Here is a 23,467-nt window from a genome sequence, read left to right on the forward strand (position 1 = left end):
ACGGATGCCAATATGTGGTGAAATGACCCTGAGAAAATAAAAATTCACTTCACCAGGTTTAAAATACTCCTTTAAAAAAAAAAAGAAAAGAAAAAAAAGAAAAGAAAATGAATATGAAAAGAACAGAACTCACATCTTTATTAATTTTTTTTTTTTTTACTCAACCGCTAGATAGGATATTCAAAGTAAACAATATAATTTTTGTTACAATTCTGAAAAGGTAAATATAAAACGATATAACTGTATCCATTTCCAACAACATGTTGGAATACTCTTTTACGTGCTCAATTAAATTACAAAGAAGCCAATAGCAAACTAGTTTTCTCATTTGCAATTCTTCATGAATAATTTTATGTATGGCAGTGGATCCAATGTTAAGTTCTTTTTGTATCATTTGATAAGTGATCATCATCGATTTACATTTTCTATATGGCAGACATATTATCCGAGATTACTGCTGACCATGGCCTTCCTGTGTGTTCTTCATCCTGAAGAGGGTTGCAAACTCTGTAAAATTCCCTAAACCAACTGAATACAGTAGCATGAGATGGATCTTCATTTCCAAATACTAACTGTAGACATTGAATGCATTCGTCTTGATTTAATTTCACTTTAAAATCATAGAAAATCAGAGTGAGATAATGTTGTCATGTCAACTCCATTTTTCCTTCTGCCTAGAATTTATTCAATGCTAAAGCTACTTGCAACTTATCAATATAAAATTGTCTACTAGGCTAAAACAGTTCATATTTTCAAATCTATCTATTAATTTTTTCTGCCACCTATTGTCTGTGTGCATCCAAAAAATTTCACAGTGATCACCACTTCTTGTAAAAATAAAGATGGGGTAAAATGTTGTAAGTCTTCAACATCTTTTGACAGATACATCAAAAGATGGCTATTGGTAACGTATTTTACTTCCCACAAGATGGTAGTCAGCTCATCATAATGTAGTTGGGCTCATCTCAGCACTCTTCTTAATATTCTTTTCATCATTCTGTTTAACCATTTCCACCATCCACTCTACCAAGTGGCAGTAGGAGGGTTGAAAATCCGCTGAATCTGTTTAACCGAAGCAAATCCATGTACCTTTGCCATTCTATGCAACACAAAACACTGTTGATTCCCATAAGATTTGTATTGCTGTCAGAATAAATATACAAGGGCCTTTCTCTTCTTGAAACACATCTGTGAAAGGCCAAAAACAGGTTTCAAGTGTTCAGTCATTGTACTAACTCTATGTGAACTGCTTTAACCATGACACATGTAAAGAGGATGAACTAAACCGTATCTTCATTCCCTAAAACTTAACTGAGGGTGGTTGAGTGTTTGCACTTGGAGTCAGATGTCAAATGAGCCAGGTACTCTATTCAAAATCTTTTCAAGAGGTCTTGTTGAAGTTTCTGATGATAATAAAAACATTTTTGTTTTCCTAAATCAATGCCTGTCACTGCAAATGTAGCTGCATTGTTTATTACAATTTTCTGGTAAAAGTGTGGGTAAAACCTCAGCATCAGAAGCTTCAAATCTGCAATTTTTGCAACATCTCAAAATTTCATGAACAGTTTTTCTGCATCATAAATCCAGAAGATTTCTCTTCATTCAGCCATTAAAGTATGCACCCCTGCATGGCTTAATCTGTGATCTTCCAAGATAAGCAAATGAACAGCAGGATGTTTGCTAGGCAATATACTGGACATTTGGAACTGTCAGTATCTTATCATTGTATGAGACATGTAGTGACACGGATTAAACAATCTTCCCCAAGTTGAGGGTGTACAGATTTCAAAACAAGATTAATTACTGACACAAAGGCTTCTTACTGTATACTTTTAAGTAATAGCAGTTCATCCTGTTCTGTTTTCTTGACAGTCATTTCTTGATAGAACCATTCTAACTTAGGTTTCTTTGCATTTTCTAAAAAAGGTTTCACCAAAGGCAAAAGTTTTAACTATCTTCAAGTAGGAATACAAACCTACTGTGATGCCAGGGTATCTCTTATTCAATGCTGATCACAGCTGAAAAATTTGCTAGGAGCTTCATTGGCTATGATTTGAGACATTGGCCATTCTTCTATTGGATGTTTTAACCGTTTTGGAATTTGTAACCATCTTGTTTCAAATAATGTATCAAATAGAATCTCCTGTAGAATGAATATCTACTAAATTAATATTTTAAGGAATATGATGCCAATGTCAAGGTGAGGAAACCCTCATATTTCCTATACCCTACAGCAACAAAAGTTGCCCAATGTTCATCACTTTTGATTCAATTTAAGGCATTGCTGAATCAGTCCAGTAAGGTGTATCAAAATCTTCTCTTTTCAGACTTTAACATTAGTGGATAAACAAAGCAACAATCAAACATGCTAAGAGCTCCAGTGAGGGAATTGTGACTTTTTTAGTGGAGTTATTCTATTTTTAGTTCTAATGGATTCACAAGACATGGACTCTTCTGTTTCTATTCTAATAAGAATACAAGCTACATAAACACTCTTGCTTGCATCATCAAACATGTATAAGCTACACTGTTGGATGGAAAAAGTTTTCTTTGTCATCCATCTGGGAATAGAAATGTCTTTCAGATGTTCTGATTTTGCCAGTTTATTCTTCATGTTATTTGATCTTGCCAGTTAATTCTTCATGTTAGCTTCAGATAATTTTTTGTTCTATGTTATCTTCTGTCTCTAACATTCTCGTAGCAGCAATTTTGGCAATAAGTAAATGAATGCAATTCCTAAAGGATCGTAAATTTGTTGTGCTATGGCTAAAATTTTTTAGTAACTGAAGTTTTCCTTTTAGTAACTGAAGGATCTATGAATTGATGATAAGTAAAATTACAAAACAATTTATGCTATGTCACGATCCCACTTTAATCCTAAAGTTTTCTTCATTTGACTCCATCATTATTCTCATTTGGAATCTTAGCAGTCTAACATAGAGTAATTGCCTCGTCTACCTCTTGAAATGAAATTTTCTTGAAAGTAATAATTCCCTATACTGTTCAATGACTAAGACTCTTTAAGACTGTGAAAACTAGGAAGAAAATAATCGACATAGAATCAGTTCATCAAAATCAAAGGAACTTAGGAGTCTTTAAACTTAGAGAAACATTCTCTAAATGGTATTTTAATGTGCCATTCAACAAAAAAGGGGACTGAACATAAAACGCAAAACAACATGACAGAATCCATAGACTTTTAACCTATTTAGGTCACTGTCTTTCATTCAGAGAAATTTAAGGGAATTTCTATCACTTATAGGAATACTAATTTGGAAGAAAGTTAAAGTTTTATATCTACTGTAACAGTCAATTCATTCATACAGTTAAGTTTCACTAGAATGAGTTCCACAATATTTGGACCTTTTGCTAAACATTCATTCAGAAATACTGAATTAATATGTACAGAAGCATCAAATACATGTCCAGCTTTTATTTGTCATTGAATTCTGAACTACCACAATTAAGTACAAACATTATAACATATTTCGATTATAACATACTTTAACCATGTTCATAAGACTTCTTGTTAGGTTTCTAAAATGTTAGCCGCTTAATGTCTCTTAATGGTATTGTGCAATCTTCTTTCATTAATTCTTTGCCTCAAAGGACTGTGGGATTCAATTTGAGCCAACATAACATTACTTTGCACGTTCTCTCATCCTCTGCCACCTATGTTGGAAATGTTCAAGTGCAGCTTGGTGCAATTTCACAGCAATTTGGCTTCAACTAGATTCACGACATCTATATACTCTAAATTCTACATGTCAACATTAACCACATTTCCTAGGTTAACGAGTAGACATACAGTTCAAAAGTAAAATTCGGGTACTGTGGATACCTATGGAATCTTCCCAAGAGTATATAATCTAAACGAATACTGCAATAGGCCCATTGGCTAAATTTTGTACTTTCCTATTTAAGAGTATATCATCCACATCTGCTCCAACAAGACTACGAATCTCAGAATCAATTTTACATGAAGCATGACTAGCACTAACAGTAATTAAGTTATAACTAACACTAAGTTATAACCCTCTTAGAAAGGTCTATGATCCATGGTCCTTGTGGGGGTCTTCATTATATTCCATATATTTTTCCTTCCTATAGTATTTTAAAATTACAGCTACAATTCTCCTCTAAGCTAGTCAAATACACTCTAAAACAGTGATACTTTGTTTTAGATGATTCAAAACCAGCAAATAAGCTGTGAACTATAGGTATCTCTCTAAAACATTCATAATTTAATAACTTAACTGCTTTGGCACTAACATGTTGATAAGAATGTTGACTTACATAATGTATAAGTAACTGTAACTGTATTATAAAGGGCTCTTACGATATGTCTATATTTTTATCCCTAAGATGAACTTACAATGTTTGTATCAGTACTCTTGTTGAGTTAGACTGACTTGTATGGGTCTGATTTTTAAATTTGGCACAGTTCTTTAACCTATTTTTAAGCATATACTTTCAATTCAAATGAAAAACTTGAACATATAACAGCATAATGAAATTTACTGCAGATAAAATATTTTATTCTACTATGACACTGCTTCAAAACATAAACCCTTTTAATGAAAGAAAAGCAATAACCACATTATAACCATTCACATTCAAAAGAACAGCAGCAGTCAGAATAAAACATTCATTTTCATTTAAATTCTATTTAGCTGATCCTCTTACAGTTTCCCTTCCACTATCAAACAAAGTTCATACAATCGTAAGTCGTCATTCCCCTTCTGATTTAAAAAATTCCATTAAAACAGCTAATTTGTTCATTTCCCTTTTTATTACCTAAAAGAAAACTGCTAGATCATTCTAGTATTTTCAAACTTTGATAAACAGTTCTTGACTACAGGATAAAGCATACTTGCATATTTATCGAAGGTAACGCCTAATGTATCTTCTTTAATCTAAGTTCTTAAGTGTGCTTCAATCTTATCAAGTTTGGCTAAGTTACACTCATTATGGTTCGATTCTAAATTCAGCAATTCACGTATGTACACTTCAATTAATAATTCATCTTTACCAAAGCAAGCTCAACTTCATATATTCAGTTACCAAAGGATAATTTTCTAACATGAGTGGAAAACTTTCCACAGGTCACGAGTGGAGTCGGTCAATTTTTCTGTAGTACTTTGAATAAGATATATAAATTTGTCTTCATTCAATAAACATTGGTTCATCATTATTTTTTTTTTGAACAAACTCCAAAACCCAAGCCACCTATTTACTGAACCATCATATTTTTGTAATTCAGTTTTAAGTAATTTAATACCCCTTTTAATAGACTGCTTCAAAAGAAGAATCATTACTAGACGTTCTATTATTCATTTCCTTTTGTAATTGTTTGTTTTTAGTTTTCAATGATATGCATGTGTCTGAATACAAATTTATCTTCTCGTATTCTTCATCAAACTATTTTGATCTGTTTTTGGATCTTCCAATACAAGATATAAAACATCTTGATCAGTTGCTTCTAACTTTGTAAATTTATTTTTGCTTAAAAGCAAAAATGCTACATCACAACCTTTTCATCTATCGGTTTTAGCTTTTCAAATTTCATCTAATCTTTTAGTGGCTTTTTGTAAAATTTGTTCAAAGTGGTGCTCTAACTTTCATTAATTTACCTATAATTATCTATTTCACATTCAGCTAAATTTAGCCTTTTACTAAATAATTGACGCCTCTGTTTGGGCACCAGATTCTACAGGTGATCAAAATCAAAACAAAAAATACAATTTAAAAAAATAAAAATGAAGGCAATTCTCTTACCTTAGCCTTTTGTGTGGTCATATGATTTGATGCTGAATGGCAGCAGATGTCTAGAAGTTTAATAAAACTTTAAAATTCATGAAAACAAATGTTTATTTATTGTACATACAGTCAGAACCTTACAAAATCAGAGAACACTAAACATAAATAAAAAAAACAAAAGAAGAGTCTGAAAAATCTTTGGGCAAGCATAGATGACTGAATTCCAAACAGAAGTTTCTGATTTCACATTATGGGTAATGTTTTATGATTTGGGCCACAACTTTATCATTTGGGCTTGATGTGATTAATATAGTATTGCATGAGTTTTAGTAATTGCATTTGAATTCAAATGCCCTAAAATAACATTAAAGATGCAATATCTTTCTTTTTTATATATTTTTAATATAAGTTGAAGAAATATGAGCGACTTATCAATTTCAGACAACTTAAACATGAAGGAAAAGTTGCCATTAAATAATTACAGAAGAAACAGACAGGTGTTATCAATAATCATTTTCATAATCACATTTTATGGCACTCATGTTTCATTTCTCCTTATGAGATAAGGGTACAAGAGGGAGACTTTGAGGATTTTATTCCTCTAAGTATCAAAGTGATTGATGAAGCACTGAGAGACACATTTCAAAAACAGAACAGGAATATCTTAGCCTCACAAAAGTCATCAGACTCTTTTAGTTTCCTGAAAAATGTTAAATGCATTAAACTTAACAAAATGTGATTTCTTTTGAAGCAAGCATTTATCAAATCATCCTCTTACACTGAATACTTTTTTCAAAAATAAAATATTGAGCTTAATTAAATCTGTACATTTGAGTGGAAAAATCATATACCAAAACTGATTGGATCCTTGATCTTGCACTGATTTTGAGAAAGAAAGCTAAAATTTTCTGTTTTTCTCATAACATATATTTTATGTTTTCTCTTTCCAATTAACCATTACGTACAGCAGATTTTAACATTCTCTAAATTCACAAATCCTCCACAGTATTCATAAAATTCTTTCTTGGAGTCACCTAGTAGTAGTTAATGATTTTAATGCCTTTCTGCACCATATTTCACAAGCAACACTGATGGTAATGTAAGTCAATCTTTAAATAACATTAAAAAAAAAAAAAAAAAAAAAAAAAAAGAGAGAGAGAGAGAGCAGTTTTTTTTAATTAACTGTTTTTTAACAGATTTTTGTTTTTTCCATTTGCTAATTCAGAACTAATTTATGAATTTCTAATTTGTTTCTCAAAGTAGCTATGATGACAAAACAGAAACATCACAGATTTGTAGGAAAAGGCTACTGAAGAATTTAGACAGGCAATTTTTTTATACTGCGTGCTACATAAAAATGCAAAAGAATGTCATAAACTTAGATATTTATCATAAATGATTTTGTTTGCAATTTCAATTGTGTTTCAAAAAGAAATCTAAATCATTTGCAACCCTCTCGCCAAATTTGGGCACTGTCCATGTGAGTGAAAATTTTGTTAGATGTACTGCTAACTAAAAAATCAAACAACAAACTAAAATCTTCCATAAACAGACTATTGGCTCACCATTCATTACTGAATTTGGAGTGCTCTTCCCATCATGGTTTACAATTTGCTTTATGAGTTTGGATTATGGAATGCAATGCACTAATCTGCAGATATACAAGCTAATCTGATTAAAATAAATTATTATGGTTCCCTTTGAATACACTGATTCATATTACACAGATCCCATTTTAAAGAAAGCTATAAGTTTTCATGAGCTAATTTTGCTATTATAAATTTGATTTGCAATAAATGAATGAATTTTATATATTTTTGCGTGAAACATTTTTTTCTTTCTTCAACAGCAACACACTGCAAATATAAAATACCCCTTTTTCTTAAATACATAAACTTACATATTTTTAAAGATCTGGAAATAAATCACGGTTAAAAATAAATAATACAGTCTGCTTTTTGCAGGATTATGTTTGAACTTAAGTCAGCAGAACCTATTTCCCCCATTACACTGGAGATAACTAATGCATTAAACAATCTGAAATTGCATCTGAATTCTAAAAACATCTGAAAATATTTTGGAATCTTTGAAAAAAATCAGAAAAGGCAATTTTAAAATTTTGTTTTATTAAATCAAAAGGTTTGAGTAGACTGAACGGTACCCCTTGTATTATCGCAAAGTTGTTTCATTTATGGTAGCCTGAGTAGTTGAATGTTATGGAAACCCTATTGTGACATAAACGGGTGCATGTTTCTGGGAAATTTTGATCATGGGATGTTTTGCGAGTGCTTTTGTGATGTGTGTTGGTTTTATTGTTTAGACGGTAGAATGGCTGAATGCAGCAAGATTAATTTGAAGTTTCTGTATGATTTGAAACGAAAGGGGGAAAACAACATTAATTGACTGGTGTGCAAATGAAAGTTTACTTAGTAGCCATTTTCCGGACAGTCCGGAACTAAGGGGGATATTTTTGACTTTTTGTGAATTTATGTGGCGACGTTGATATACAGATTCGAGTTCAGATAATTTTAGGAAGTTTTTGGATGCTGTTAAGGAATTTTGTGTGCCACAGACTGAAGACGAAGAAATTTTTAAATATGGTAAGTGGATATTTGCTTTGTGTAGCGCTAAGATGCATAACAGGTGTTTCCCTTTTTTATGTTATTTTATTGTTTTGTTTAAAATGTAGTTTATTGAGATTATGTATTTTTTTGTTTCCCTCTATTGTAGACTTGGGTGCTCCTTTAACTTTTTAGGTGAAAATGATATTTTTTTCAAGTGAAACTAGGTCGATGTGTATATGGATAAAGTCAAGGGAGCGTGCAATACCTAGTTTGTGCAATTGTGTGATTTTTGTTTTTAAGTGAAAATAGGTCAATGTGTACAAAAATTGCCACTACACAAAGCCAAAATAACAAGTCAAAGAATTTCACAAACTCGGTATCCATGTACCGCCAAAAATCACCAATTTTCGCCAAGGGGTACCCGTAAATATACTCTTACCAATTAAAAATATTTTTTCATAATTTTACCAAAGCCATAAACTTTAGGTTTACTGCATACAGACACATCAATTTAATGTAAATTCATGCAGTTCTATAAATAAAAACCTTTTTTTAATATTTGAAGCCCCACAATTTGAAATTTTGAAAGCGATTTTAAGATAAAATTATCATTTCGCATCAATCAAAATGAATTTAAAATGATCCATTTGCAAAAAGAAGTTCCTTTCTTGCTGGAATACTATTTTTACAACATCTTTTCTTTTTTATACAGTCAGCCCATTGAGCATCTAATATTTTTAACTTGACGTTAATTACAGTGCAAATTTTATGCATACAAAGCATAAAGTTGTGTACTTGCTGCAGTAACCAATTTTCCGTCTATTTCTCCCTTACTTTTATTGAAGATAATAAAAGCTTCGCTCTTGGCGGTATTTACAATACTCTCAGAGCATCACGGAATTTTCAGATAATACTTCAAAACAGTCATATTGAAGGATTGGCTTATTTCAAATTCTGAATTAAAGAAAATTTTTAAATGATAATCCAGTAAGGCCACATTTTATGGAATCTAATAGGCACAAGAAGAGTTATTGTTTTATAAATTATCAGTAGCTCAGTTACAAATAGCCAGAGACTGATTGATAAACAGATTTATTGCCTAGGATTTGAAGAAATTATTCAAAGCTATTTGATATTATTCAAAATAACTATACAATTTCAAGAAAACAGACTGTTCTGAGAACTGAGCTATACCATTTCAAAAAACAAACTGTTAGAATAACACAATAAATCATAATAAAATAATAAGTTTTTCTAAAAAATAATCTTAGATAATAATCCACTATAAAAATTATAAAATATTTATAGTGGCCATGAATTTAGTATAATGATATAAATCATTCTTCTGGCAGCTGGTTTCTTTTTTTTTTCACTGAAAATCATACACCAGATGTACTTGCCAACCTATGACACTAGAAAATACAAGATTTTTTTAAGAATTTGGGAGAATTTTCTCAACATAAAAAAATAATAATAATATTGTTTTAATAATGAATTAATTTTGGTACTACTCTTATATACGCCATCAGGTTGCCAAATGTGGCGATATGTGTTCTGTGCTGGTTTTTGGCACGACTGTGTGTTCTGCGATGGTTTTGGGGGCGATGTTGGTTTCTATGGCAACCCTTTTTATGCAGAAACTTAAATTTTATTGTAGTGGTTTTAGTTGCTGGTTGGTTTGTGAGGTGGGCGGTTAGAAATGGTTTATGATCCAATGAAAGAAGTGCTGGCAAAATTTTAGTCGAGTGCCTAGTATAACTATTTTTTTCGGGTGACGGGAAATTCTACAAGGATTTAGGAGAAGAAGGTTTCGAACATTTATTAGTGACTTATCGTATCAATTTTGTGGATAGTGAGTATGGCTGTCGTATAAATACGATAGAGATTATGTGGTGGCATGTTAAAGCTCCATTGCCTACTTATAATCGGAAATGCGATTTTGAGTTTTATTTGGTGGTTTATATGTTTTTCTATCGCTATTCTGAAACGGGAGAAGATCCTTTCAACAAATTTGTGGCGAAATTGTTTTGGTGATGTTTGAAATTGATATTTCTGCTGTTCGAAGAAGCATTGATTCATGGTAAGCATGCATTTTATTTTAATGTTATGTTCATTGTTTTTTAGTATGAATTTCTGTCATTATTGTTCTTTTTTGAATTGCTTGCAATTTATTTTAGTTTATTTTGTTGATTAGTGTGCAATGCCTAGATTGTGCAATTCTTAGATATTTTTTTAAGTTTAAACAGAACGGTGTGTACATGGCATGTTTGAAATTTATTGTTATGTTAATTTATTTAAGCGAGGTATGTGTAGTTCGTCGATTCCTTCGCTGCATAGATTGTGCAATTCGTAGATTTTTTTTTAAAGTTTAAACAGAATGCTGTGTATATGGTATTGTTTGAAATTTATTGCTATGTTAATTAAGCGAGGTGTGTGTAGTTCGTAGATTCGTTTGCTGCATAGATTGTGCAATTCTATGATTTTCTTAAGTTAAAACAGATTGCTGTGTACATGGATTCTTGTCAAATATTTTTGGTTAGAAACTTTATGTTTTTGCCATCTAAATTTTCTGTTTTTGTCTCGTATTTTTAGCTTAAATTGTGTGTTCAAAACGTGGTTTTTGCACTTATGAAAACTGCGTTTTTGCAGACATTTTTAGGTTTAAAGTTCGAAATGTAGACAAAAAATTTAGATAGTAATATGGCACCGTGGAGTTTCTCGCCAAATATTTTTGTGTTTACACAAGTGTATATAAGAATATTTCCTTAATTTAAATAGTTCCTAATTAATACCTAAAAGTTCAGTTACTATTTCTTAAATACAAATAATGCAAAAATACTTACATGTGGGGGGGGATAAAACAATTTTATTACTTGTACCTTCTAATAATAGAAAAATACCCTAATCATTAAATAACACTTTAACCAGATCACTAATCATAAGATTGCGAAACACGAATTAATGGAATTCTGCACTGTAGAAATGTGTTACGAACAACGAATGGCAGCAAAATGGAGTGTACAAGAAAGCAAAAAGCCTTATTAAGGTCCGAAGATAAAAATATAAACAATCGTTCTTCAGAAGATAAACTTGCAATAATCAGAAAATGTATGCCTTTATAAGCGCTTTTTTATTTTGGGGGCACTTTATGCTTATATTTTTTAATATTACTTTGTGAATTGCAATGAAATTACTTAATTTTTCTCACACCTATTTTTAACAGTAGAAGTAATAACTACACCTCCATTTACTTAAGGTATTTTATAACTTTCAATACAGCCTTTAATCCTAACTCTAAAAGCATTTACTTCTTCCTAAAAAATATAAGATGTGGGTTCCATTGATTGAAGATTCTACAGAAATATTTCTCTAAAGCTAACCAGCATGTACATACATATTTCAGATTTTTTCTTATTTCAACATTATGACATTACTCATTTAACAGAAATCTTTTCAAAATAATAATAAATGTCAACAATGTGTTCATCCATGCTTATTGGCAAAGAAGTTGATCCCTTTTTTAAGCTGCTAAATTTAAGAAGTGACAGTTGCACCTCATAATTTGCAAATCTGAATTTTCATTTTTAAAGATGCCTGCAACATCAGGCTTTAAGCCTACCATTCCTGGTGCATTGTTGGCACTAAGTGCTAAGCAATTACCCTGAAGAACTGCACTTTCTTTTAAAGTTTTAATAATTAGCTGTGCTGTGTATTGCCTGTTGAACCTTTCTAAAATGGGGACAGTATGAAAACTACACTCAACTTCTGAAGACTCTGGACTAAAAAAAAAGAAACAATTGGATACAGTTTTGCATCGGTATTATTGCTTTCATCTGTAGAAAGGCAAAATGGTACTGTTTTAAGCAATCAATAACTGAAGATTTATTTTCATACCAATAGTTACTTTTCTTCTACAACTGCAGCCATTTTTGTCTTTGCACTTAAGTATTTCTCAGCGATTTTGCTGCAGGCAAACAAATTTTCTAAATAAAGTTGCAGCATGATCTGATGCATTTAGTGGCAGGTTGTGCTCTACTAAAAAGGCACAGAACAGGCAGGCTGTATTAATAACTTTTTGGTCCTTTTGTTTCCACAGAATAATTTTGTTTTTTCCCACAATACACTTTCCGCTGTCCTTCTGTATGCATATAATTAAGAACATCAGCCCTTCCACCATGCAAAATCAAAAAATCACAATGATAAATGGTATGCATTGTAATATTACATTTCCTTGACTAAATAATAGAAGGAAAGTCATATGTGTACAATTTTTTGAAAGTACATGAGTATTTTATATTTATTGCACACATAACTACGACAAATGATCGCAGTTTCTTAAACTGTTTCTTGGAAGCATGTGAAACTTACGCTGCTAACTGCTGAGACAAATGAAATAACAACCTTGATCTTGCAGTGTGCCCATTGGCTAATATATGCCAGATGACCCACGGCAGTGCTTGATTCTCACTGGAGAACCAGAACATGATGTTTCCGGACACATATTGCAGACTCTCACACACAAAGCAGAAATGTGCCGTATCTCATTGATGAAACAACTTTGATTTTTCTTTATATGTATCTAGAGAAAGCAGAAGCACTTTCAGACACCAAATATCACTTTTTGGGGGTGCAAATAATAAAATATTAAGCCAATCTGCATAAAAATTATGAGAAATTTTTAGGAAGTCGGAAAAATATGTTGCAAATTAGGTTGACAGAAGTATGGTCTGATGCCTAAATCGGAAGAGTTAACAATTCTGATAGGGTCTTTTTCCCAGCATGCGTCAATCAAAACATAATGAAATTTTAGACTTGCAAAACCAAAACAAATTTTGCTTGTATTACCAGATGGCTACAAAACATCAGATGCAGAAACTCCCACATACAAATATACAGCTAAGGAAAGTAAAGATTGTACATTTTAATTGCCATGAGAAAATTTACATAAATCAAGGAAATTGTTTAAAAAATAAAATATTTAACAAAAAATTGTTTTGTTTCAAAAGTGTGTCATTCATTACGTTGAATAAAAATTTTGTTACTTTTTATAATAATGATGAAGTTATGAAGCATTTGCAAAACTGTTTGCGAGTCAAACTCGCATGCAGCGTAGTCTTGCAGTGAATAACAGAAAGATAAACAAACGCTGCATTGGAAACTACCAGTCAGGTTGAAACCAGGGTCAGTCAGTCCGAAAGTACATTTTCTGTTTGAATTTGTTTGAACCATGGTACGTCAGCGCAGACAAACAACTTTAAGTGAATGACAGTTGATAGTACATCATTTCAAATTGGGTAAATCACGCTGCGAAATCAGGAAAACAGTCGACAGAACTCATTCCATGCTTCAGTATTATTAATATATATAAACATGGCAAAGGGTTGAAGAGCAAATCTAAGGTGAGCAAACGAAAAATGTTTGATTCTCATGATGAGTGTTGGATTATTCGAGAACTTTAAAAAAAAAAAAATTATCACCACTGGTGCTCTTAAATTAAAAATAACTCAAGCTTAAACATTTTTAAATAAGAATGCTCACCATGAGACCATACGAATCATTTTAAGAAAGTATGATTAACACCACTTAGGTTGCACGAAACAAGAATTGATTAAAAAGATCATGTTTTGCAAAAGTGCACAAAAAAAGAGATATTTACTTTTTGAAAGAATGTAATTTTTACTGATAAGCATGATGGTATGGGGGTGCACGGCTGCAGCAGGTGTTGGCCATTTGGTGTTTATAGAATTAACAATGAATCAGTATACTTATATCAATCTACTAGCCACTATGCAGCCAGCCTTCGTCTGGCTTTTAAATGTACTGGAAAACAAATGTCCTCTTGACAAACTCATCTAACATTGTATCCAAGTACTTCTTGATAAACATCCAGTATCCAAGAGAAACATTAAATTTAAAAACTGCCCAGAACTATCGCCCTCATTTTTCCGAGTGGCAACAGTGCTGATACCAGCAACAAGGGCAACAGTGATATATCAGAAACAATGGCTGTGTGCCATTAATTTGATGAGATATCATCAAAAAACATAATATAAAAAAAACCTCGTTCAAATTTTGAAAAAAACCGCTTTGAGGCGCACTGGCTCTTGTCTAGATGCACCTAAGTACCAAATTTCATAGTCCTGGGTCTATTAGTTTACTCGCAGCACAAACAAAAAACACACACAGACAGACTCTTCCTTTTATTATATGTAGAGATTAAAAGATAATTTGAAACCTAGTGCACAACAACAGCAAACAAGGTACAACTCTGATATACGCCCTAATTTCACCAAATGTGGCGATATGTATTCTACGCTGGTTTTTGGTGCGATTGCGTGTTGTATGGCAACCCTGTTGACGTTGAAAAGTCTTTTGCTGGAGTTCGTTGGTTCCCGTCATGCTTTGTGTCTGAGAAGCTAGGGAGAAAAGATTTAATGGTGAAAGTTGTTGAATTGAAGTTCGGCATAAGGAAATATCGTCGTGGTCATCCTGTTGAGGGGCAATGGGTATTTGGAGGTGTGGAAAGAAGGTATGGGAGATTATTTTTAGTGGTTGTGCGTGATAGAAGTAGGGAGTTTGCGATTATTTGTTATTTTATTTATTTGTGAACCATAGTATGAATTTTCTGGATAGTGTGTCTGGCTGCCATATAAATACGATACTAGTGATTACGTGGCGGCATGTTAAAGGCGGTATGAAATTCGTATATCTGCTCTTCGAAAAAGCATTAATGGTAAGTGCATTTTATTTTATTCTTGTTCTTATTTTGTAGAATGTAATGTTCATTGTTTTTTTTAGCATGAATTTCTGTCATCATTGTTGTTTTTTTGAAATGTTTGAAATTTATTTTAGTTATTTTGTTGACTAGTGCATACCATCTGAATTGTGCAATTCGTAGATGTTTTTTAAAGTTGAAACAGAACGCTGTGTACATGGTATTCTTTGAAATTTATTGTTGTTATGTTAATTTATTAAAGTGAGGTGCGCGTAGTTCATAAATTCGTTTGTTGCCTAAATTGTGCAATTCGTAGATGTTTTTTTAAGTTGAAACAGGATGCTGTGTACATGGTATTCTTTGAAATTTATTGTTATGTTAATTTATTAAAGCGAGGTGTGCGTAGTTCGTAAATTAGTTCGTTGCCTAGATTGTGCCATTCGTAGATGTTCTTTTAAATTAAAACATATCGCTGTGTACATGGACTCTTGTAAAATAATTTTGGTTAGAAACTTCACGGTTTTGCTATCTAAATTTTTTGTTTTTGTTTCGGATTTTTAGCTTAAATTGTGTGTTCAAAACGTGGTTTTTGCATTCGCGAAAACCGTGTTTTTGGAGACATTTTAGGCTTAAAGTTCGAAATGTAGACAAAAAATTTAGATAGCAATATGGCAGCGTGGAGTTTCTCGCCAAAAATATCTGGCGAGAAATTTGGCGCCTTGAGGGCACATATCAGAGTAGTTCCGCAAACAATTTTCAGTTCTATCAGGATAATGACACAAACAAAACATTCTGCTCTCAATACTCGCTTGTGGCTGCTGTACAACTGCCCTAAAGTCATTAAAAACACTCCAAAATCACCAGACTTAAAAGTCATAGAAAATTTATGGCATCAGTTAGAATCTGCTGTATGAAATCATCACATTTCTAACAAAAATGATTTAAGTATGGCCTTATTAGAAAAATGGAAAGAAATCAGTACCGATTATTGAAAAACTGTTGTTCAATCTATGCCAACACATTTGGAACGTGTAATTAGAAAAAAAGGATACCCAACAAAGTACTAAAACTAAAGCATCTTGTTTCAATGTTTTATGTGTCTGAGAATTCTGTACAGTGTACGAGTTTTATTTTGATCTTTTTTTTTAATAATCATCTGAGTAAGTGATGCATTATTTAGATCAGTGTTTCTTAACCTGTGGTTCATGGAAGGGGTCCATGGGTCATTTTTTGGGGGTCCGCCGACTGCTCCTATTTTTAAAACGTTTTCATCAATATTTAAAAAAAAAAAAAAACTTTTTTTGTCACGGGCAACCTCTGTAAGCCGTCTGTCTGCCATTTCCCAATAATAGAGACCTCCACAATACGAGGAAAAGAACATTCACAAACCATATAAAATTTGAAATTTTTAGAAACACAAAGTAGCCTTTAAATTTTACTTCACTTGGAAATAAAGTGATGTTAAAATCAGTTCCGCAAAGTTCTTGCAAATTTTTAAAACAAAATATTTGTTTTACTTTTTGATAAGTTGTAATTAAAGTATTTTTTTCAAGTGTTTTTTTGTGTCTTAATGTTTGTTCTTTATTTGATATTTTTTGTAGCCCAAAAAAAGGAAGTATGATGAAAATTATGTAAAATATGGCTTCTGCTGCATGAAGGAATCGGACGGTGTTGAAAAGCCACAATGCTTTCTGTGTGGAAAAGTTTTGGCAAACGCCAGTACAAAACCGGCAAAATTGATAGAGCATCTCAAATCTCTTCATCCTGAAAATGCATCTAAAGATCTAGAATTTTTTATAAAGAAGAAAGCCCAGTTTTTGAAATCTGGAACATTAACCAAACTTGGATTTGGTATTTCACAAAAGCCTTTGGTTGAGGCATCTTTCAGAGTTGCATATTGTATTGCCAAAAGTAAGAAACCTCATACTATTGGAGAGACATTAATTAAGCCATGTGCGCTGGAAATGGTTGAATTAGTTTGTGGACTGGAACAGAGAAAAAACTTGAGGCTATTCCATTGTCCAAGGATGTGATACAGTCAAAAATAGTTGAAATTTCTTGCAATATCTTGAAACAGATCATCCATGAATTGAAAGCATCGCCATTTCCCTTTAGTATGCAAATGGATGAAATTACAGACATCTCGAATTGTAGTCAACTTCTTGTTTTTGTTCGTTACTTGTCTGCTGATACTATCAAATAAAAATTCTTATTTTGTGAGCCTCTTTTGCAAACTACAAAGGCAGTTGATGTTTTAGCGATTTTAAATGTTTTCTTTTCCAAACACAACTTCGACTGGAAACAAAACCTTCATTCACTTTGTACGGATGGAGCACCTGCAATGCTTGGCAATAAATCTGGTTTTGCCCATTTGGTAAAAAAAAAGGCTCCTAATGTTATTGTTACACATTGTTTTTTACATAGACATGCACTGGCTACAAAAACTCTTCCAACCAGCTTAAAAGACGTATTGTCAATAGTTATTAAAACTGTGAATTTTATTAGAAGTAGAGCTCTTAATCATCATCTTTTTAAAACACTGAGTCAAGAAATGAAAGCAGAACATGAGGTACTTCTATACCACATGAAGGTGCGCTGGCTGCCACGAGGGCAGGTTTTGAAATGAATTTTCATGTTGAAAACAGAAGTATCACTTTTTTTAAAAGAAAAAGATAACTCGCTCTTCGAATATTTCAAGAAAAAAGATTTTCTATGTAAATTGGCTTACCTGGCAGACATTTTTAACCACATGAACGATATATGTCTTTCAATTCAAGGTGTGGTGGTGGTGTATTTAATTACGGCAAAGCACACTAGGACTATCTGCCTAAGGGAAGGGATGCCTTCGTGGAGAACTTTCTAAGGGAAACCACGAAAACACCCATGCAGCCAACCCGTTCACAGGATTCGAACCTCGGACCGAACTACCAGTGTTCAGCAACTTTACCGCTTGGCCGCTGGTGGGCTTTCAATTCAAGGGCCTGATACAACAATGCCACTGAAAACTACAGCCATTTTTATTGAAAATGTCACTTTGGAAAATTAGAATTCAAAATGGGATATATGCAAACTTTCAAATGTTGGACGAAGTGCTTTTTGAAAATGGATCTCGGAAAGATAGTTTGTTATTGAATAACTTGAAAAATGAAATCTGTGAACACCTGGAAGTACTTCAAGTTTCATTTGAAAAATATTTCAATTCGGATGGAATAAATATAAAAGATGATTCATAATCCTTTTCTTTGTGATATTGACTGTATCGATGACATGAACCTTGCCAAAGATGAGCTAACTGATTTATTTGAAAACAAAGTCCTTGTTAAAAATGGATTTCAATTCAAAAATTCTTGGAGAGTTTTGGTTTTCTTTAAGAGAAGCCTACCCATTGCTTGTAAAAAGAGCTATGGCAGCCATTATTCCGTTTGCTACAGTATATCTTTGCGAAGCGGGATTTTCCACACTTGTCACAATAAAAACAAAACATCAAAATAGACTGAATGTCAAACATGATATGCGCATTGCTTTGTCGAAAACCACCCCTCAATTCAATCTGTTAATCAAGGAAAAGCAGCAACAGCCTTCACATTAAAAATTTTAATTTCTTCAAATTTTTTATACTATTGAAATAAAAATATTAAAATAATTAAATAATAAAACAGAATATATTTTGTAATAAATGATGTTTAAGCAATTTTTTTCCCACAGAGGGGTCCGTGACATATTTAAAATTTTTGAAGTGGTTCATTGTGCCAAAAAGGTTAAGAAACATCGATCTAGATAATATGTAAATCTAAAAGTTTTTTTGTAAAAGTATATTTTAGGGTACTCCTTTGCGAAACTTGGAGATTTTTGGCGGTACATGGATACAAAGTTTGTGCAATTCTTTGGGCTTGCATAACGGCGATTTTTCGCCGCTACACAAAGCCAAAATAACAACACAAAGAATTGCACAAACTTCGGTATCCATGTACACATTGACCTATTTTTTCTTTAAAAAAACCCCAAGTTGCACAAAAATGGCATTGCGCACTCCCTTGACTTTATCCATGTACATGTCGACCTATTTTCATTTAAAAAATTCCAAGAATTACACAAACTTGCATTGCACACCCCGTTTACTTTGTCCATGCACACATCAATATATTTTCACTTAAAAAGTCAAAGGAGCACCCAATTCTACAATACAGGCAAACAAAAAAAATGCATAATCTCAATGAACTACATTTTAAACCAAACAATAAAATAACATGAAAAAGGAAAAACATGTTATACATTTAAGCACTACAAAAAGCAAGTCCACTTACCCTATTTAGAAGTTCCTTCGTCTTTAGTCTGCGGCACACAAAATTCCTTAACAAAATCCAAAAACTTCCTAAAATTATCCAAACTCGAATCCGTATATCGGCTTCGCCACATCTTCCGCAAACCCATTCAAATCTATCTAAATGGTTTCTACATTCGACTAGAAACATATCCTTTCTACATACAGGACACTTATAATGGCTACTAAGTAAACCATTTGTGCACCAGTCAATTAACGCTCTTTTCCCCCTTTTGTTCCAAATCGTACAGAAACTTCAAATTAATCTTACTACATTCAGCCATTCTACTGTCTAAACAATAAAACCAACACCACACGAATCATGCACCCGAATACGTCACAATAGGGTTTCCATAACATTCAACTACTCAGGCTACCATAAATGAAACAACAACTTGGCAATAAATAAAACAACTTCGCCATAATACAAGGGACACCTTAAAGTCTACTCTCTACTCTAACCAGTTATTTTTGAAAAAAAAAAAAAAAAAAAAAAAAAATGAAGCGGTTTACGTGTTAACCTAAATACAAAATATTGAATTTTTTTGTTTATTATGTTTGATATCTCAGATTGAACAATAAATAACATAGTGTATGAATTTCACTTTGACTCACTGTATACATTTTGTAGTTACCCAAATTTAACATTCATCTAATTTTGATGCAATTTACTTTTAAGTAATCTGTAAGACATTTTTAAAAAAAATAAATTTGATTTTTTTTAAAGGTTGCAACACTGTTTTGTTTTAAACTAAATAAATCGCAAAAGCTCACAAATTTTGTGTTTCCAATAATTTATTTTTTAAACTTAATTTAGTAGACATCTATCACAAACACTTTTCTTTAATGTATACATAAACACATACACACACACACATTTAAAAGAAATATACAATAAACAGGGGGAAAATACAGATGGAAATGAATCCTGGAAAAGCAACACATAGCCAACCTTACAGAGAACTGATATATTTATTATAATCTCACTAGCACCAGAAAATTTTATATCTTCTTTATCAGTAACAAAACAATAAATAGCAAAGAATCACTCTAAACATAGATATAATCAGTCACATCAGCAATGCGATTCTGAATATATATTCTCTTATTTAAAATCACAAACCAATAATATGAAACATCCAAACATTCCAAATAGTTGTAGAGTTAACAAAAAGGCCTATCAGCATTTAACAGTTTCATCCAGTGACATAGCTAAAGTGGGGAGCTCTGATCCAGGCAGCACATTTCTCATGTGAAACATTATTATAGGGGTTAGACAAATGTGTCGTTAGAACAGAATGACTAATTGAGATTATATGAATTTATAGCAAAGTTCACCATGGTTATCTGTTTAAAGGGTGGGATGTATTTGTGAAACAGCTAAAATTTTCCACAAATGAATTTAAAAATGCGAACTGGCTTATATTTATGTTACAGAAAGGGCACTGGCTTGTATTTACATCCTGCATGCATGAATACAATATTATAAGCCATACACAACACATAAGGTAAACCACACAAGGGAGCCAGCTCACTGTTTGGAATTTGATCTCGGGTACTATTGAGCCATTTTATGCATCAGTTGTTGGTGAGGGGAGAATCATGAGATGCCAAATTGTGATACAAAACTGAATGGAGGAGCCGACTGTTTTTATACTAGACAGACTATTTAAACAGATTACGAAACTATTTTAATAGCTTCAATTTCTTGCTATGTCTTCATTACTCCACTGACACTTGAATGGAAAATACAAATGGCAATTACCATCTTAATGACATAAATGAGGAAGGTTCCTCATTGAGTGAGAAACAGAGTTTTATTTCTGTAAGTGGTTAGGCAGATGACACCAAGAAGTAGATCAGTCACTTTGAACTTTCACAATTTATTCTAAAATACAGTCATAGAAATTCCATACATAGTAATCCTACTTCAAATTTTCCTCACAACTGCTGTATTATTCTTATGTGACAGCAGTTTTTCTAGCTACAAATCAGCTAAGAAGCATCCAAGACCTAAAAATGAGTATCTTGAATTTAATAAATACTGCACTGTCTAGAGATGAGCAATTGAAATGAGGACAAAAAATTCTTATGCATTATCAACTATTTTGCTAACCCTGAGGACAAAAAAAAAAAAAAAAAACTAAGCAAGCAGAATACATTAACTAAACAAGCAGAATAACACTGTAACTAAATAAGCAGAATAACACCTTGAAATGCTGGAATTAAAAATATTTAAAAATTAACAAAGAATTTCCTATATGTGATTTGGATTAGTCTATATTTTAGGGTATCCCTTGGATTATCCCAAGTTGTTGTTTCATTTATGGTAACCTGAGTAGCTGAATGTTATCGAAACCCTGCTATGACATGATTGGTTGTGATTGGTATGATTGACTGCAGTGATTTTGATTTATGGGAAAATATTGGTAAGGGCTTACTTAGATATGGATGGTGGTTATGAAGTACGTTGCTTATTTGTTTGCTTTACACTGAAAGTGCCTGCTGGAAGTACGATTAATGTGAAGTTTCTGTACACTTTGGAAACATTAGGAAAGAAAACATTGATTAACTGGCGTGTAAATGAAGATTTAAATGGCTTCATTCACCTCTCAGTAAATTACACAAAGAGATTTAAGAATTCTGAAACTGGAGCTCATATCAATACTATGGAAGGTATGTGGCGTGTAATAAAAAGGGATTTCCGAAAGAAGTGCTACCGACAGTCTGGAGGATAATTTTCATTTTTACTTTTGTGAAATAAAGTGGCAACGGCAGTATGCAGAATCTAGTTTAGATAATTTTAAATAGTTTTTGCATGCTGTTAAGGAATTCTGTGTCACACACATAAAAAATAAATAAATAAATAAGTCTTTTTTTTTTTTCCTGTGTGGATTAGATAACATGTATTTCCATTCTTATGTTATTTCCTTGTTTGATTTTAAATGCAGTTTATTGAGATTACATATTTTTTGTTTTAATTATGTTTTGGACGCCATTTTACTGGGAAGGGCGTTGGAAGTAAACAGGAATGGTGCCAAAAAATCTCCAACCTGAAATATATTTTTAATCTGTCATTTTCCAGGTATAAGATTTATAGATATTGCATTTCGTATATGTGAGATTTTGGCGTGCATTGAGAGAAGTAGCAAAAGCTCTAGGTATAAGCTCTGGTTTCAGAACACTACTGAGGATGTGCTGCAAGATGCTCGATATCACTTCTGCAAAGAGAGAAAAAAAAGGGAAGACAACATAACAGCCAATTCAGGAGCTGAACTTACACCCTTGGATTAGTTGGATAACATCCTAATCTGTACAGTGGTTAGTGATTGATTATTGCTGCATTGTTGGGCTCAGATTCAAATCCTGGATAAGATTCAAATATTTGCAAGTGTCTATGTAGCCTAGAGACACTTAAAATACTAGCAAACTTAAAGTCCTCCCTCAGGGTTTGATGATAGGGGAAGCATGAAGCAATGACTTCAGATTCATCTCAATCAAAACTGGGGCAGAGTTGAGTGGTTCGTACAGTTAAGGTATACTTGTAAAATCGTTGTTGAAGTTCTGGTGTCCTCGATTAGTTGGTTTCAACACTCTTTGGTTAAGCTAGCCTTCAGTATAACTGCACAGGGTGACTCATTAAGAAATAAAGTGGCTGATCTTTGGAATATGGTAACAGGTAGTTTGGCGACATTTTGGAGGCGATGAAGGTTACTACCTAGGACTTTGGTAATAATATGAGAAGCACTCAGTTCTGAATACGCATTATTTTGTGTGAGGGAAATGAGAGATCATGAGATATGTCATGTGACATTAATGGACGAATTACAGTTCTTTAATCAGAAAAGGGGGTAAATTTGGAAAAATTATTTTGTATTAAGCTTCATTGTGTGTTGTGTGAAATAGTGTTGATTAATTTTCGGATTGCATGACGCTATGTAAAGTGAATTCTAAATACGTAATAATTAATAATAATAAGTTGCCTACTGGATTTCGGATTTAGAAATTAGCAGTAGTACTGCAGCCGATTGGAACTCTTTCTGTAGGGAAGTGTGCGTGCCACGTAATGAAGATTCTGAAGAAGGGAACTACTCTGATATGCGCCCT

The 23,467-nt window shown here is 32.5% G+C and overlaps 1 protein-coding gene across 11 annotated transcripts in view; it reads right to left on the reverse strand.

Moving 5' to 3' along the window:
* Positions 1-23,467, reverse strand: part of LOC146993381 (LYR motif-containing protein 2) — an 86,054-nt gene that overhangs the window by 54,391 nt on the left and 8,196 nt on the right. For 4 of the 11 annotated variants that reach the window (XR_015038535.1, XR_015038534.1, XM_085807715.1 and 1 more), the window contains exon 3: positions 5,779-5,828. The exons of 5 other annotated variants lie outside the window; for them this stretch is intronic. Coding sequence is in view for 4 of the 6 variants with exons in the window: in XM_085807715.1 (XP_085663841.1) it covers positions 5,796-5,828 (33 nt within the window). In the remaining 2 variants the exon portion in view is untranslated. Of the gene's footprint in view, positions 1-5,778; positions 5,829-5,941; positions 6,461-9,399; positions 9,737-23,467 lie in introns of those variants that run through there. 2 more of the 11 variants (XM_085807717.1, XM_085807716.1) reach the window with 2 other exon arrangements.

The sequence above is a fragment of the Stegodyphus dumicola genome, chromosome X1, assembly GCF_044657685.1.
Source record: "Stegodyphus dumicola isolate Sdum_Otavi_A_Nest chromosome X1, ASM4465768v1".
In the NCBI taxonomy this organism is placed as follows: Eukaryota; Metazoa; Arthropoda; class Arachnida; order Araneae; family Eresidae; genus Stegodyphus; species Stegodyphus dumicola.